The 15,033-nt window shown below is 58.7% G+C and overlaps 1 protein-coding gene and 1 non-coding gene across 2 annotated transcripts; both read left to right on the forward strand.

The window, feature by feature from the left end:
• The first annotated feature begins 188 nt into the window (after nt 1–188).
• Nucleotides 189–14,693, forward strand: TMEM214 (transmembrane protein 214). The gene is made up of 17 exons (XM_037392599.1): nt 189–343; nt 654–859; nt 3,050–3,200; nt 3,779–3,913; nt 5,974–6,056; nt 6,842–6,947; nt 8,076–8,157; nt 9,571–9,672; nt 9,795–9,936; nt 10,334–10,425; nt 10,552–10,600; nt 11,237–11,350; nt 11,689–11,806; nt 12,276–12,372; nt 12,629–12,797; nt 13,478–13,629; nt 14,103–14,693. The coding sequence occupies exons 1-17, from the start codon at nt 211–213 to the stop codon at nt 14,227–14,229; spliced, it is 2,058 nt and encodes a 685-aa protein (XP_037248496.1). The 5' UTR covers nt 189–210; the 3' UTR covers nt 14,230–14,693.
• Nucleotides 14,694–14,951: 258 nt separating this feature from the next.
• Nucleotides 14,952–15,024, forward strand: TRNAA-AGC. Its single transcript has one exon. It is a non-coding gene; the product is annotated as a tRNA-Ala (tRNA).
• The last annotated feature ends 9 nt before the right edge of the window (nt 15,025–15,033 follow it).

The following is a 15,033-nucleotide window of genomic DNA, read 5'->3' on the forward strand; positions in this document are numbered from 1 at the left end:
GGGCGCGCGGGTCAGGCGGCCGAGGCCTGCCAGCGGGGCGGGGCCCCACCACCCTGGGGGCGGGGCCTGAGCGCTCACGGCGTCCCGCGGCGCGGTGGGGTGGGGCGGAGACGTGGCACCCGCCGCGCGGGCCCCGTGTGCGCGGCCGCAGCCAATGAGCGGCCCCGCCTCCCCCCTGCCCCCCCTGCCCCGCTGCCCCGGCTCGGCGCGATGGCGGCGGCGGGCCCGGCCGCGGGCGGCGGGCGCTGGGAGGTGGTGCGGAAGGGCCGGCGGCCGGCGGGGGGCTCCGGCAGCCGCCGTGCCCTGGGCGAGGCCAACGCCGTCCGCGCGCTGCCTTTGGCCGGTGAGTGCGGCGCGGTCGCGGGCCCGCGTGGGGTGTCACCGCCGCACGCCTCGGAGCGGGCTGCGTGGGGGCCTGCCGCCGGAGGTCCGCGGGTCCGGGCGGGGGGCGCTGCCTGGGGCTGGGTGTCTCGTGTGGGGAGGGCCGGTAGGCTCCATCCCCCAGGCTGCTGCCAGCCGCGGGGGGCCCGACCCCCCTGCCCACGCTGGGGCTCGGGCCCGCTGTGCCCCTGGGGCTGGGACCCACCCCTCTGCCCCACGGGCCAATGCTCCCCACAGGCCCCTGCTACCTACTCCCCTTTTCCGGGTTCCAGCTCCCATCGCTACCTCTGACACCATCTTCGAGCTGGGCTTCGAGCGGGCGCTGAAGAAGCAGAACAAGGAGCAGGTCCCCCCCGCGTCGGCGCCCGAGCAGCCACACCGGAGGCAGCATGCAGGGAAGAGCACGAAGAAGCCGTCAGCGACCAATACCGGTGCCAAACCAGGGAAATGCCGCTCGCTGGAGGAAGCCCTTAGAGCTGTGAGTGTGCCTGGCCAGGGTGTGCCACATGGGTGCCCTGACTGCCGACTGCAGAGCCGAAGCTCCGTGTGCTGTTGCTCACTGAGGCTGCCCAGCACTCACTCCGGCAGCCTCTGCTCCCAGTCGCTTCAGCAGCGAGAGCCTAGGTGCTCAGGGCGCCGTTAAATCCAGTCAAAGCAAGCAGCACAAAGAGCACGGTGCCCTGTTTCGGTTCAGCCCTACCACACAGGTGCATTACGCCTCGGGGAGGGAGGCTGGCTCCGGTGCCCCAGCCCCTCAGTGCCCACAGACCCCCAGCTTGTGGCAGGATGCATCCTCACCCCTGTGCAGGGACGAATGCTCCCACCTGCCGCTGGCTTTGGCCAGGGTGGTCTCACTTGCTGTGGAAGCAAAGTGGATGGTGTGCGGTGCTTTGGCAAGTGCTAGGCTGGCCTGGGAGATCTGTCTGGTGCTTGGAATTGTGCTTTGGCTGTAGGCAGGAGACAGAATGGCAGAAGCTGGCCAGAAGGGAATTTCTGGTTTCTTTTTCACCCACTCCCTGTCTGCTGTCTGGGAGGAATCCTGGGAAAGTCTCGTTGGTGAAGCCTCCTCCCTGTCCCACCAACTGCAGTCCCAGGGAGCTATTTCTGCAGGTCATGCTCCCTGTGTTACCGGTGGATCTGCAGAACTCGTTTGACTTTGTCCTGCCTGTTCTTGTGATGTCTGAGCAGGGATGGGTTTTAGAAAGAAAACCCAAATTAATTCTGTTGAGACAGTGTCGGGAAAAGCGGCTGCCTGGCTGGGCTGTCCCGCAGCGGTCGCTTCCTCAGCTCCATGCTTTCACCCAAGCATTGCCCCTTGCTTGTGCCCTGAGCACCTCTGATCACCCTGGCTGCAGGGGTCAGGGGTTTCCTTCACTCTGCTGCGTACAAGTTGTTCTTTGCATCCAGCTTTTGGTTGTAGAGACAGCTTGGAGTGGAATTAACTTGTGTTATTTCTGAGTGTGTCACGGCAGACATTCCTCAGGGGGAGCAGCAGCGTGGTTGCTCTGTAACCGCTCTGCACAGCTCAGCAGTGACAAATGTAGTTGTGTGACTGCTGCTCTGTCAGCTTCGCTGACAGTGTCAGTTACTTTTTTGGTGTAGCAGCAGCTTTCTTTTCCTCATTCCTCTTTTCCTCTTACTCCTCAGCAACCATTCTTCCAAAATGGTTGCTGAAATAAGTGTGCAACAAAAGGTGCCCATTTCAAATTTAATAATGTACTGTGGCTGAAATGCACTGTGTACAGAAATGTTAGACTGCAAAACTTCAAACAGCTATCTAAGTCTTGCTGCATCTCCTAATAAGTGAAGGCAAGGTATCTGTTCCCGAGAGCTTCTAGATAATCTGAGTTTAAAAGCAGGCAAAAAGCATGTTTCGTGACAGATGTCACAGGAAGAGAAAGGTGCGGGGATGTGAGCTGCTGTCTGTGTTCCTGGTCTGTCAGTTGTTGGTTGTTACTCAGGTGGGTCTGGATGATCTTGGCTGTTGTCTCCTTTGAGGACTCTGAGTGCAGAGTTGCCAGTCAGTGCCCACACAAACCATCCACAGCTGGGGTAACACTGGGCTGATCCTCACTGAGCTGCAGCCTTGAGCTGTCTCCTGCTGAGTGAGAGACTCTGAGCACCGTGTGCTCCTCGGTGGTTTACACAGAGCTGGCTGGTCCCAGGTGACGCTTGCAGCAGAACCCCGGCTGCTGTGCTGTGGAGCGGTGTGGAGCAAGGAAAACCCCTCAGTGAGCCCAGGGGTGGCTCCAAGGAGGGAGAAGGGCTCATCCCTGCATCCTTCTGATGTTTCTGTTGGCTGTGGAGCCTTGTGCAGCCCCTTTGACACTGGGTGCCTGCCACATTCCCCACATGGGTTTTGTTATTCCTCAGCAGCAATCTTTGCTTTTCTGAAGAAAATGTGTTTTCAGTACAAAATCGAATGCTGTTTCCAGGCCAGCGCACCCATTTGCATTAACAAGTGGTGGTTTTTTGGGGATTGCTGCATAGCAGCACCAAGCAGCTGGGGATTTCCATGCGGGAAGGGTGGTGTTCTCAGAATGAAGGTGGGGGGTGTTTTCATCCGTGCCCAGCAGTCCCTTAGGTGCCAAAGTTAACTTCCTTCTTCCCATGCTTTTTGACCAGTTCTGTATGTCCTGGGTTGAACTTGTCTTGTCTGTTGCTTCAGCTTGACTTGGTGGATCTGCAGAAGGAGCTGGATAAAAGTCAAAGCGTGTTCCCCGAGAACCCCTCCGTCTGGGTGAAGGACTTGGCTGGCTATCTCAACTACAAGCTGCAGGCACCCAGGAGTGACCCCACGCTCAGCCAGCACCCCCACGGTCAGTGGCGTTTAACCTGTCAAGGCAACTTGGTAATAAAACAGGGAATATTTGTTTTATTCTGTGATATCACCGGAAGTGACTTTTCTTGACTACAAAGACAATGAAATCGTATATACAGTTGGCAAATTAAAGATTTTCCCCAGTCACCCCTTCTCCATAAGAAGCCGTGACCTGTACCTGCTGTTGTGGAATTCTGGAATCTGCTCGCAGGTATCTGCACTCATCTTTAAAAGGGATATTCTGGCTGGATTTCCCTTTTTTTGCGTGATCTGTTGGTTTATGCTTGCTTTGAGCACTTGGTGCCGGGGTGGCATGGGTAAAAGAGCAGATTATCTTCTCAAAACCCGTGTATATCCTGCAGTACCAACATCTGACAGAAAGCAATCCTTTATTGCTAGTTAGATGCATCTAATATAGAATGAGAAAGAAGTCACTTGTTGAGTATGTGGCATATGAGGACAAGGCGCTTCTCTGTGACCACCTTGCCTGCCAGGCCAGCTTCTCTGTGCAGCCACAGCTAAAAGTCTCGCGAACTGACATTCACTAAACTCTTCCTACCCTTGTGTTGGCTCCAGACTATCCGTACTGCCTTGTGAGCAAGGAGCTGAAGAACATCATCAGATCCCTGCTGGGACGGTCGTCCGGCGTGCTGGAGCTCTTCTTTGACCACTGTATTTACAGCATGCTGCAGGAGCTGGACAAAACCCCAGGTAAGGCACAGTCAGTGCAGGTCTGGGGTGCTGGCACACCCATTGTGCTCTATTAGTGTGGCAGACTGGCGATGAGGTTTTCTGGCCATGGGAACACTGCTGCTTCTCATTGCCTGTTTTAAGAGCTCATCTGAATTCCTCCATGGAGAAGGGGAGGTGGGAAACTCTTTCTGTGCATCGGGTGTGCGGTGAGGAGCTGCTCCTGCCTGCACAGCTCATCAGTGTGATGCAAAATGCTGCTGAAGCTGGGGGGCTTTGGGCTGGAGGAGCTGGAGCAGACGTAGCAGGGGGCAAGATATGAGCCTGGCATGGTGCTTTGGGGAAGAATTGCAGACTGGAGAGTGTGTGAATGGAAAGCATCTTTCTGAGGGCTTTTGCATTGTGGCATGTGTTGCCATAGCTTTTAAAACGGGGCCTTTTGGCCTTATGTAATTGGGTAAAAGCTGGTTTGTTTCTGTCCTGTGCTGCAGTAAGGGCATTTCCTGCAAACCGAGTGATCACCCTTTAGTTGCCAAGTTGCCAATGTGCCAGTGGGATTCTGGGGTGCCTTGGGAGGAACGTGGCCTGCAGGTCGAGGGAGGTGGTCCTCCACCTCTGCTCTGCCCTGGTGGGGTCCATCTGGAGCTCTGGGTCCAGTGCTGGGCTCCCCAGTTCCAGAGAGACTGGGAGCTGCTGGAGAGGGGCCAGCAGAGGTGACCAAGCTGATGAGGGGCTGGAGCATCTCCCTGGTGAGGAAAGGCTGCGGGAGCTGGGGCCGTTCAGCCTGGGCAGGAGAAGGCTGAGAGGGGACCTGAGCGATGCACACAGGTACCTTAAGGGCCAGTGTCAGGGGGCCAGGGCCGGGCTCTTGTCAGCAGTGCCCAGCGACAGGACAAGGGGCAACGGGCACAAACTGCAGCACAGGGAGCTCCGTGGGGAGAGCAGGAAAAACTTCTTTCCCTTGAGGGTGCCGGAGCACGGGGACAGGCTGCCCAGAGAGGCTGTGCAGTCTCCTTCTCTGGGGACATTCAGAGCCCACCTGGCTGCAGCCCTGCGCAGCTGCTCTAGGAGAGCCTGCTTGAGCAGGGGGTGGGCTGGGTGGTGTGAACTGGGTGGGCTCCAGGGGGTCCCTTCTAACCCCAATCACTGTGATTCTGTCCCCAGCCCTTGGCTCTGCCATATGCTGTGCTGAATGGCCAGTGGCACCACCTGTGGTTTGTTTCCATCACAAAACCTGCCTGATTGATTACAGTTATGGGAAGGGGATAGCTGTTAGGAAATGGTCGAGGTGCTGCTTTGCTTTGGGGTTGCATTCGTATGCAGTTTGGGAAGATGCTTGGTTGTCGAAGGAGGTGTTGGTCTGTGATAGGGAGGACCAGGGGGCTCCACTGGGCACAGCAGCTGTGCTGGCCTCCTCTGCCACTGGCCTCACATCAGCTTGACCACGGTGTAGCTGATGCATCAGGTGTGAAAGCCACGTGTGACCCAGGGGAGCATCATGGCTGCAGTGGGACTGTGCCTCGGAGCAGGACCAGCCTGGGGGGCAGCCAGCCCCTGCTGTGGGCCACACGGCCCAGCCTGAGGGCCAGCAGAGCTGGAGGGAGTTGCTGGATGGCGCCCAAGAACCAGAGGGTCCCTTGAATCCCCAGTCTCTTTCAAACGTGAACAGGGGGGACACGAGCCCTTGGAAGTTCCCAGACTTGGGGCTGCAATGGTTATGGTTACTGTGCCTGCCTGCGTGTTCTTTGGGGGGCTGAACTGGGCTGAGTGGGCTCCAGGAAGCTGCCGATGAGTTTCCAGGGGTCTGTGGGGTCTGTCCTGCTGCAGGCTGGAGCCCTGTAGTGGGGGGTCTGGGGAGAGGGCAGGTGGGGGGCACTGCCAGAGAGGGAGCAGGACCCATGCTACCATGGTGAGGCTTGTGTCCAGAGCTCGTTAGCTGGTGAGCAGGGCAGGTCTGTGCAGAGAGGTTCATCATCACCCCCCACCCCCCACCTTCTGAGGGTTGGTGAGGGAGAGGGGAGGAGAGAGGCTTGAAGAAGGGTTTTTGTGACTGCGAAGGCCCCTTCTGTGCTCTGTTTCAGGGGAGTCTTTGCACGGGTACAGGATCTGCATCCAGGCGGTGGTTCTGGACAGGCCCAAAATCGCCACCATGAATCTGGGCAAGGTGAGCCGGGTACTTGGGCTTGCTGGTGGTTTCTGCGCAGATGCAGTAAACCTGGTGGTGCTGCTCCTGCTCCCACCTCGAGGATCCCCTGGAGCGGTCGGATGATGAGCATCCGTTCCTGTTAATTGGAAGTCTTGGGATCTGTTGGGGTTGTCCCATGCATGAAGTCCTTGTGCCTCCCTGTGCTTATGGCCCATGCAGAGGCACCAGCATCTCCCCTCCTCCCCAGATGTACCAGAACTGATGTAAGCACTGGTGCCCCACGGCATCCTTTCTTTAGAAAGACCTTGTCCAAAGCTCATGCTCCCTCTCTGCCACATTCTCTGTGCTCTGGTGCTCTTGGAGGGAGTGGGACATGTCTGTCCTTGGCTGCACTTGGTGGTCAGGCAGCCATGGGACGGGAATGAGGAGTTCTGGGGTCCCACTCCTTCAAAGCAAGCAGCCAAGTGGGTGATGGTTGCGGATGCAGCTCAGCTGCCATCCAGCACCGTGCAGTGCTGGCAGCTCTGCTTCCCCAGGGCTGGGGTTGGAATTCCGCTTGCCCCCAGCCAGCATGGCTCCCACCCTCGTCTGGTGCTGAGGGTCCCTCCCGCGGGGTAGGGGCTCTGCCCAGCTCCAGGGGTTGCTCCCTGCCAGGCTGGGCAGCCCAGGGCCCAGCGGGGCTGCTGTGGTCCTGCAGCACTGGCAGTCCTGCAAAGCGGTGTGATTCCAGGATCGTTTGCAGTGGCATTGGGGCAGGACAGGCTGAGGCTGCTCTTGACTGACATGTCTTGTCTTGCCCCCAGTACTTGGAGGTGTTGCGGTCTCACCAGAACAGGCCGATTAAATGCCTAACGGTCCTCTGGGCACTGGGACAGGCTGGATTCGTGGACCTTCATGAGGGCCTGAAAGGTGAGAGCTGGGGGCAGTGGGCTGAATGCCGGTCCTCCCTCAGGGGGCTCCCCCTCCCCTGGGGACCACAGCAAAAGCAGGGGCAGCCCCAGGTAGTGCCTGCACATCTCCGGTCCTTCCAGTGTTACTGCTAAGGTGTAGGGTAGGGTCTGCTTCAAAACACACCGTCCCGCTGCTGAAATGCTGGAGAGGGGAGGGGTCTGCAAGACCTGGGGGGTACACCTGGGATCTGGAGTGTCTGCAGCTGCTGTGGTACCTCACGGTGAGAGCACACTGTGCCTGTCAGATGCTCGTTTGAGAGGAGAATGATAGAATCGTTCAGGTTGGAAAAGACCCTTAAGGTGACAGAGTGCAGTGGAGGGTGGTGTCCCCCATGCTGCAGCAGGGCCAGGTCGGAGTTTGCTGCCTGGTGTGTCACGTGTGATGCTGCTTGCTGGAGCTGGCTGCTTGTTAATGCATTGTACATGCCTGCCTGCCTTAACTGTATATGTTAAAGGCTAGTCAGCACCACAGAGGCAGGGTGACTTGTGCTGAAGTGTGTTTATAGAGGCACAAATACTCAGCATTTAGGGCTGCAACGTAGAGGTGCGTGAAGCGGTTAATTATTTTGGGGGAAGCTGGAGATGTTGCAAGAAGCACATTGCTGACAGAAGGGTGAGTTCAGATCTCCTGCCAAGCCTTAGTGGCCCCTCTGCATGGATAGAAACTGCCCTCCTGGCATCTTGTCCCTGGAGAGCATCTTTCCTGGCTGGGACAAGGAAATAACTCAATCCCAGGAGGAGCTATCCTGCCTGGAAAGAGGGGGAGCATGCTGCTCTGCCATTCCTCTGCAAGCAGAGCAGCGGAAGCAATGCAGCCACCCTGGAGCCCTCCCTGAGGGATCTGTCTGGTTGCTTGCTGAGTGTTTTGAGTAGGGAAATGGGGTGGTGGTTTGTCCTGGGTTTAAATATAGCTGCGGTCCTGGCACCCAAGTGTTCCTCTGCTTTTCAGTTGCTGCTTGCAGATCTGAGGAATGCGCAAGCTGATGGAAGGAGTGCATGGTGCAGCCGATGAGCGCTCGGTGCCGTGTGGAGGCACGGCAGGAGCCCTTCTGCTCCACAATCTGATCACTGCCTCTCTCCCCCACAGTGTGGCTTGGTGTCATGCTCCCAGTGCTCGGGATCAAGTCTCTCTCTCCTTATGCTGTTGCTTACCTGGACCGTCTGCTGATGTGAGTTACCTTGATAATGAAAGTGAGGTGTATATTCATTAAGAGGAATGAACACCTGCCCAGGCTGCTGGGTGTGGTGTGACTTTGTGTCTGCGTTGTGCTGGTGAAAAAACCTTGACTGTGTGTGGGAGAGTGGCGGTGAGTGGGTGTGTGTGCCCTGGCGAGACTGCCACAGCAGGCTGGCCAAGCTGCTTAGTTTGTCTCTGATCTTTGGTGACTGCCTCTAGTGTCAATGTCCCAGCAGCATTCAGCAGGCTCCTGACTGCATCTGCTGCCTCAATGGCTGCTGGTTCTGCAAATGGCTGTGTAGAAATGCAGGGGGAGCAGAGCCCTTCCCCAGCTGGCCCAGGTCACCTCCCTGAAGCAGACGAGCGGCTCAGCCACACCCTGGCTCTGGCTGGGGCGGCACGGTGGGCTGCTCTGGTGCTGCAGATTGGGGCTGTGGCTGTGCCGGTGTGACCCTGCATATGCCCTGTGTCAGGAATGGGCTTCTCTGGTGCCTGTGTGCCACATTGCCTGTCCCCACGAGCCCGGGAGAGCAGCTCCTGCTCTGAGTGCAGCTGGTGCCCGTGCCTCGAGGGATAGTCCTCTGAGGAGCAGAGCCCATGTTGCCACTGGCTGCTGCGGTGCACAGGCGTGTTGGGGCTTCTGGCTGCAGCAAGAGTTGCTGGCAGTATCTGCCATCACAGGCAGATGAGCCTTTCCTTGCAGGGAGAAGGGAGGTGGCATTTGGTTGAGGGCTGGGGCAGGCAGCTCTGCTGACCTTTGCATGGTGAGGGCAGCTGCCCTCTGGCATTCCCACCTTGGTGTGGTGGCAGGGAGCTGGGTGTTACTGCGACAGCTCCAGCACCTGGGGTGGAAAAAGGTCCAGTAGTGCAGGTAGCTGTCATGGCAATGGGAAAGGTCAGGAATGGCTTCATGGTGGGCACCAAGGGGCATCCCCTGCCCTTCCAGAGGGTCTGAGAGGTTTTAATTCAGGGTTTTTTTCACCAAACACTCAGTTTTTTCCTCTGTGCACTTCAGCAATGGGGCCATAGCAGGAGCGTGGGGACACAGAGAGCTCAATGGGGGTGGGAGGCTGCCTGGCTGCCATGGCCCAGGGAGGGGGTGACTGTCCCCTCTCGGCCCCCGGAGGCCACCTGCCTTGTCCCAGGGGAATGGAGGCAGCTGCCTGCATCTGTTCTGCCTGGCCAGCTGCTGCCAGGGTGGGATACGGCCCCTTGAGCTGCCTGCTGACCATGCAGGGTGTCTCCAGGTAGCAGCGAAGACAGATGAGTCTGGTGGTTAGAAACCACCCACGTGTACTGGAATGGTGTGTCTTTGTGAAGGGAAACCACCTCGGTGAGGGTTGCAGGCTGCAGTCGGCCGTGAGCTTGTCTACTGTGGCTCACAAGATTTGTTTCTGCTGCGCAGGATGCACCCAAACCTGACCAAAGGCTTCGGTATGATCGGACCCAAGGATTTCTTCCCCCTCCTGGACTTCGCCTTCATGCCCAACAACTCGCTGCCGCCCAGGTATGCTGGCATCCCCCAGTACATCCCAGCATGGGCTGTGCTGTGTGTGAGGCTGCCGTGGGGCAGTTGCCCCAGTCGCCTCGTTGGCCACTCTCCACAGCACCGGTGCCATCTCCCCTCAGCTTACAGGAGCAGCTGCGCCGGCTCTACCCTCGCCTGAAGGTGCTGGCATTTGGTGCGAAGCCGGAGACAACACTGCACACCTACTTCCCTTCCTTCCTCTCCCGTGCTACACCGAGCTGCCCTCCCAGCATGAAAAAAGAGGTGAGCCCTGTGCTGGGGGTAGTAGCTGCCAGCCCTGTGGGACCCGCAGGTCCCAGCATGTCGTCGTGTGGCTTGGGGCAGCCCTGGTGTGAGGAGGGACAGCGAAGTGGGTCCCATCCTTCCTACCCTACCCACGCCAGTGGGCGTGGGGCTCTGTTGACCACTGGCCTAGCTCCCTGGACACGTGCTGTCACGAGGCAAGGACAGGGATCATGGGACAAGATTCCTGCTGCTGGCACCCAGGGTCTGGGAGTGCCAGACCCATGAGTTATTTGGTGCCTCAGGAGCTGGCTGGGATGAAGGCAGCGAGGCTGTGCTGGCATACAGCCTGGGGCACAGTGTATGTTGCACTGGGGGTGAGGATCAGGTGTAATGACCTGCTGTGTTCTCTTCCCAGCTCCTGACCTCCATGAGCCAGTGCCTCAGCCTGGATCCCCTGAGCTTCAGCGTCTGGAGGCAGCTGTACACCAAGCACCTTTCTCAGTCCAGGTCAGTTTGTGCTGCTGCCTGCCCCCTGCTCTGAGCAGGGCCAGCACCAGTCTGCTAGTGCTTAGGAGTGTGTTAAATTGCTTCTTGGAGCTCCTGACTGAGCTCTGTGTTCTCTTCCCCCAATAGTTTGCTTCTGAACCATCTGCTGGAGTCCTGGGACAGCAGGAGCAAGAAGGTAGGAGTAAGCCATGGGAAGGAGGAGTTAACGTGAGATGGGGAGACAATGTACCGGTGCTGCTGTGGGAGGTCTCCTCGAGCAGCATCCCAGTGGGACCTGTGTGTGCCCACCCAGCGCTGCTCCACCGAGTTGGCAGCTCAGTGGGACTACTGGTGGCGGCAGGTGCCTGCCAGACTCAAGAGCCAGCACATTGTCCTGGGAACAGGCAACACCTTGCCCACAGGCAGGGCATTTGTTTGCTCACTGATGGAGCAGAGAAGAGCCCCTTTCCCTCCACACGCTGTGTCAGGACTCGGGTATTCTATATTCAGTCCCTGTTAGGCCTTGCTGTTCTGGTGCTGTGGTGAGTGGGGAGGTTGCACTGGCTTACGGCTCAGCATCTGTGGAGCAGCAGCGCAGCTCCTGCAGCACTGGAGCAGTGGCTGGCTGGATCAGCTGGGGCACTTGGTCTGGGCACAGGAGCCTTGGAGGTGTCCCCACAGCCTCATTTGTTCTGCAGATCCCTGATGTTTCTGCCCAGCCCATCTTCTCTCTGCTCCCTCCTGCAGCCCCTACAGTGCTGGGTTGCGTGGGTGCATGGTGCTGCTGGCTTGGGGTGCTCAGAGCTGTGACACAGCTCTTGCTTTTCCTAAGGTGCGTCAGTCACTGCAGGAAACGGTTCACTCATTCAAAGTAACGAACGAGGAGCTGGTGGCGAGAGGGCCCAACAGTGACCAGGACGTGGCTGCCTGCAATGCTGCCTGCAAGGTGAGGGATGGCACGAGTGGTGCCCAGTGTCAGCCAGCAGCCGGATTTTGGCTCTCTGCTGAGGCTGTGGTTAGCCTCTTCTGCCTCCGGCACACGCCAGGCCAGCGGCCTCACAGCAGCACATATGCTGGCCACGCCAGGGACAGATGGCGCTGGCCCTCGTCCATTCTCCCAGCTGCTTGGCAGGTGACACTGGTTTCCACTGGGAAGGCAGGGGTGGGTGATGAGAGCACCTGCGAGCATGGCAGGGTGCTGCCGTAGGGCAGTGCAGCTGTGCAGGAACCTCCCCAGCCTCAGGAGCCACACAGTGATGGGGTGTCATGTTCCTGTGCACGCAGGAGCTGCTGCAGAAGATGAAGGGCCAGGGCTTCCCCTGGTCGCGGCTGCTGCTCATCCTCCTGGTCTTTGCGGCCGGCTTCCTCCTGCATGATGTCCGGACACATGGCTCCTTCCAGGGTAAGGTGGCAGCAGCTCTGTCCGTGGCTCTGTGTGATGTGGAGGAACATCCCTGGGGAACAATAACTTTCCTGTTCTCCTGAGAGAAGGCCCTCCGTGCCCCTGCCTTCATCCTGAGTCTGTGCCACTGACCACCCTTGAGCAGCGTGGCCCCCTCCATCTGTCTGTGTGGGGTGTGCTTGGAGGGTACATGGGCTGCAGTGGGCCAGATGTCCTCAGCAGGTGCAGATGGATCCCCCTGCCTGTTGCCTCTCAGGAGGGTTTCCCCTGGGGCTGCCCTAACCCAGCTTTCCTCTCTGCTCGGGAGTTTCCACTCTTCTTTGTCCCATCTTGGAGCATCTTCCAAGATGTTTTGCAGGGCAGCTCGAGCTGCAGATCCCCAGAGAGTGGCCTCAGAGACAGACTGAGCATGCAGCTCCTGCAGACCAAGCTGGAGGGTTGCTCAGGGAATGGCTCTTGTCACTTCTAGCCTCCTCTTCTGCTCGCCTCCTTCATTCCTCTGGCGTCCTGCCGGCCCTGCAGCAAGCCTGGCAGAAGGTCTCCCACTGCTGCCTTGAAGGATACAGGTCAGTGGCACTGGCACTGTGTGTGGCTCGGTGGCCATGAAGGTGTTGATACAGCCCAAAGTGATCTCCACTGGGAGCCCTCTTTGTTGGGGAGTTGTTTCCCAGCTCTGCCTGGGAGTGCTTTCAGCTCAGCTCTTGAGCTGTCCTCTTCCCTTGGCTTCTGGCAGCAGCTCCCGGTACCTGTGTGCCCCCATGGCTCTGCCAGTGGTGCCGGGGCAGCCGGCGCTGCCCTCAGCCAGCGCTCGTTCTGTTACAGGTGGCTGGAGCGCAGCCTGCCCGTGTACAGCTCCCAGGCAGCAGCTGTCCTGCAGCCGCAGCTGGAACTGCTCTGGGTGAAGAGCAGCGAGGTGGCCCTGTATGCATCCGAGCAGTGCTCATCCCTGCTGTCCTGGGTCCACAACAGCCTGCCCTGCCTCATTGAGTGGGTAAGAAGGATGTCCCAGCTGCTGGGAGAGATGAGGAGTGCTGGCGGGGCTGCAGCCTGCAGCAGCTCAAGAGACTGAAACCCCCATGTCAGGGGTTCCTGCCAGACAGCAGCACTGAGGGCAGGAGGTGGGGGGAGAGGCCCAAAGGAGGAAGGCGATGTCTCTGCTGCTGCTCTTGCACCAGCTGTCGGCTGCGAGCCCACCGGTGCTGGCAGGCCTGGGAAGGGGGAGCCATCGCCACAGGTCTCTGATGCTGTTCTTCCCCCTACAGCTACCACTCACCCCAGCTGCCTTCAGGCTGCTGGTGTTGACTGCATTGGGTCTGAAAGGGAAAGTTATCTTTAAGATAACTCACTAGTTTCCTGAAAGTCAGTAGTTTGGTGAAAAAGGGTTGATGTTAGCATCCCACAGAGCAAGCAGCATGGGTCCTGCAGCCCTGTCTCTGCTGTTTGATGGAGAGGGGTTGTACATGAGCCGAGCGGTGAACGTGGGGAGGTCTAGGTCGTGCCAGGCCATGGGGGAGGGATGCCTGGCTGACTGTGGCACAGCCCGGTTTGCACAGAGCCTCCTTCACGGCTAACCCAGGCTCCTTGGGCTGCCTGAACCTGTGTGTACCTTGGGCACCTGCTGAGGCAAGGAGGTCATTGTTAAACCTGCACCTGCTCTCTCTGCCCCTGCAGCTCCAGTCCCATGTCCCTGAGTCCCTGCTGCACTTTGCCGAGTGCATCAGAGAGCTGCTGCTCTTCCTGGTGCGGAGCTGCCTGCTGCCGCTGCTGGAGTGTGTGGCTGTAGCGCTTGAGCGGGTCTGGAAGCACTGTGTGGACTCCTGCAAGTGAGCATCCATCCCTGCTGCTCTCGAGCTCCGAGTGCTCCCTCCGGGATGCTCTCCAGGCCCAGTGCTGCCCCGTGGCTACAGGGGCGGGTGTCTGTCCCTCGGTACAGCAGCAGCAGAATCTCTCCCTGACCTGGTTGCAGGGGGCTCCTTATCCTGCTCTGGCAGAGGGGCTGGGACATGGCACCATGGCTGAGCCATGTTCCTGCAGAGAGCCCATGGGAGCAGCACGGGCAGGTAACTGTGCTGCAGGACCTGCAGCCGCCCCCAGCTCTGCATGAGAGCTGGGCAGGGGAACGAGTAGTGTGTGTGCTCTCACGTGGCTGTGTCCCTGCTGCCAGCTCGAGGAGCTCCCAAATCCCTCGTGGGCTGCCAGTGCCGGGGGCTGGGTTGCTGCTGCTGCTGCCTGTGGGTTTGCCTGCCCTGCAGCTGGCAGGTTCCCTGCCTGAAACCTGTTTCCCTCGCTTTTCCAGTGGAGAAATATCATGGGACTGCATGAGAGAACATCTGACAAGCTTTACCTATTCTTCTTGGATTTACCTGCAAAACACAACCATAGCCATCAAAAACTGGGCCCTGGCTATGATTTCAGGACACTGATCTGCTTTCTGGAGGAGTGGGGGCACGGTCATGTCATCTCCCGATGTTCCAGCCACCGAGGAGTATCTCCAGCACAACTTGCGGATGGCAATGCCAAGGGAGATGTACACAGGGACTTTGGGCTTAGGTTGGGGCTTACGGGGGAGGTGGGTTTTATTGTTTTTTGGTTTGTTTTGGTTTGGTTTTTTTTTTCCCCTGGGGAGACACATCCAGGTTTTCCACACCTTGTGAATTAGCTTTGGCTTTCCCTGTCCTGCTGCCCCTTCTCTAGGTCTGGATGGGGTCAATGATCTTATGCTTTGCCTGCAAGTGCATCTGTCCCAAAGTGTCAGAGGATCAGGTGCAGACACCCAGAGGTCTCCCACCCGTGCCCCCCCAACTCCTTCCCACGGGTTCCAAGTTGATGAACTGGACTGATTACTTTTTTTTTTCTCCTTTTGAGTGCACGTGCTTTGTCTTCCTTATTGGAGATGTCTGTGGAGTGGGGGGCTGTCCAGAACCCTGGCACAACTTGGGGGGGGGGGGGGCGTCGGGGGGGCAAGGGGGGCTCTGGTGGTGGGGAAGCACCCCAAATGCCAGAATTCCAGCCCCACATACCTGCCGGGGCTGTGCTGCCTGTGCAGTGGGCTCCGTATTCCGGGGTTGGCGCTGAGCAGCGGCGGCCCGTGGGGCGGGGCGGGGGTGTGTGTAGGGGGGCGGTGGCGGCAGCTGTGGTTGGTGGTGGGGGATTAGCTCAGATGGTAGAGCGCTCGCTTAGCATGCGAGAGGTAGCGGGATCGATACCCGCATCCTCCAGCTTGGCTG

This window comes from Falco rusticolus, chromosome 6, assembly GCF_015220075.1.
Source record: "Falco rusticolus isolate bFalRus1 chromosome 6, bFalRus1.pri, whole genome shotgun sequence".
Lineage (NCBI taxonomy): Eukaryota > Metazoa > Chordata > Aves > Falconiformes > Falconidae > Falco > Falco rusticolus.

Coding starts and splice junctions, on each gene's coding strand:
- TMEM214 (XM_037392599.1), top strand. CDS start 211: ATGGCGGCGGCGGGCCCGGCCGCGGGCGGCGGGCGCTGGGAGGTGGTG. Junction 6,948..8,075: donor CCTTCATGAGGGCCTGAAAG/GTGAGAGCTGGG, acceptor TCTCCCCCACAG/TGTGGCTTGGTGTCATGCTC. Junction 11,351..11,688: donor CCTGCAATGCTGCCTGCAAG/GTGAGGGATGGC, acceptor CTGTGCACGCAG/GAGCTGCTGCAGAAGATGAA.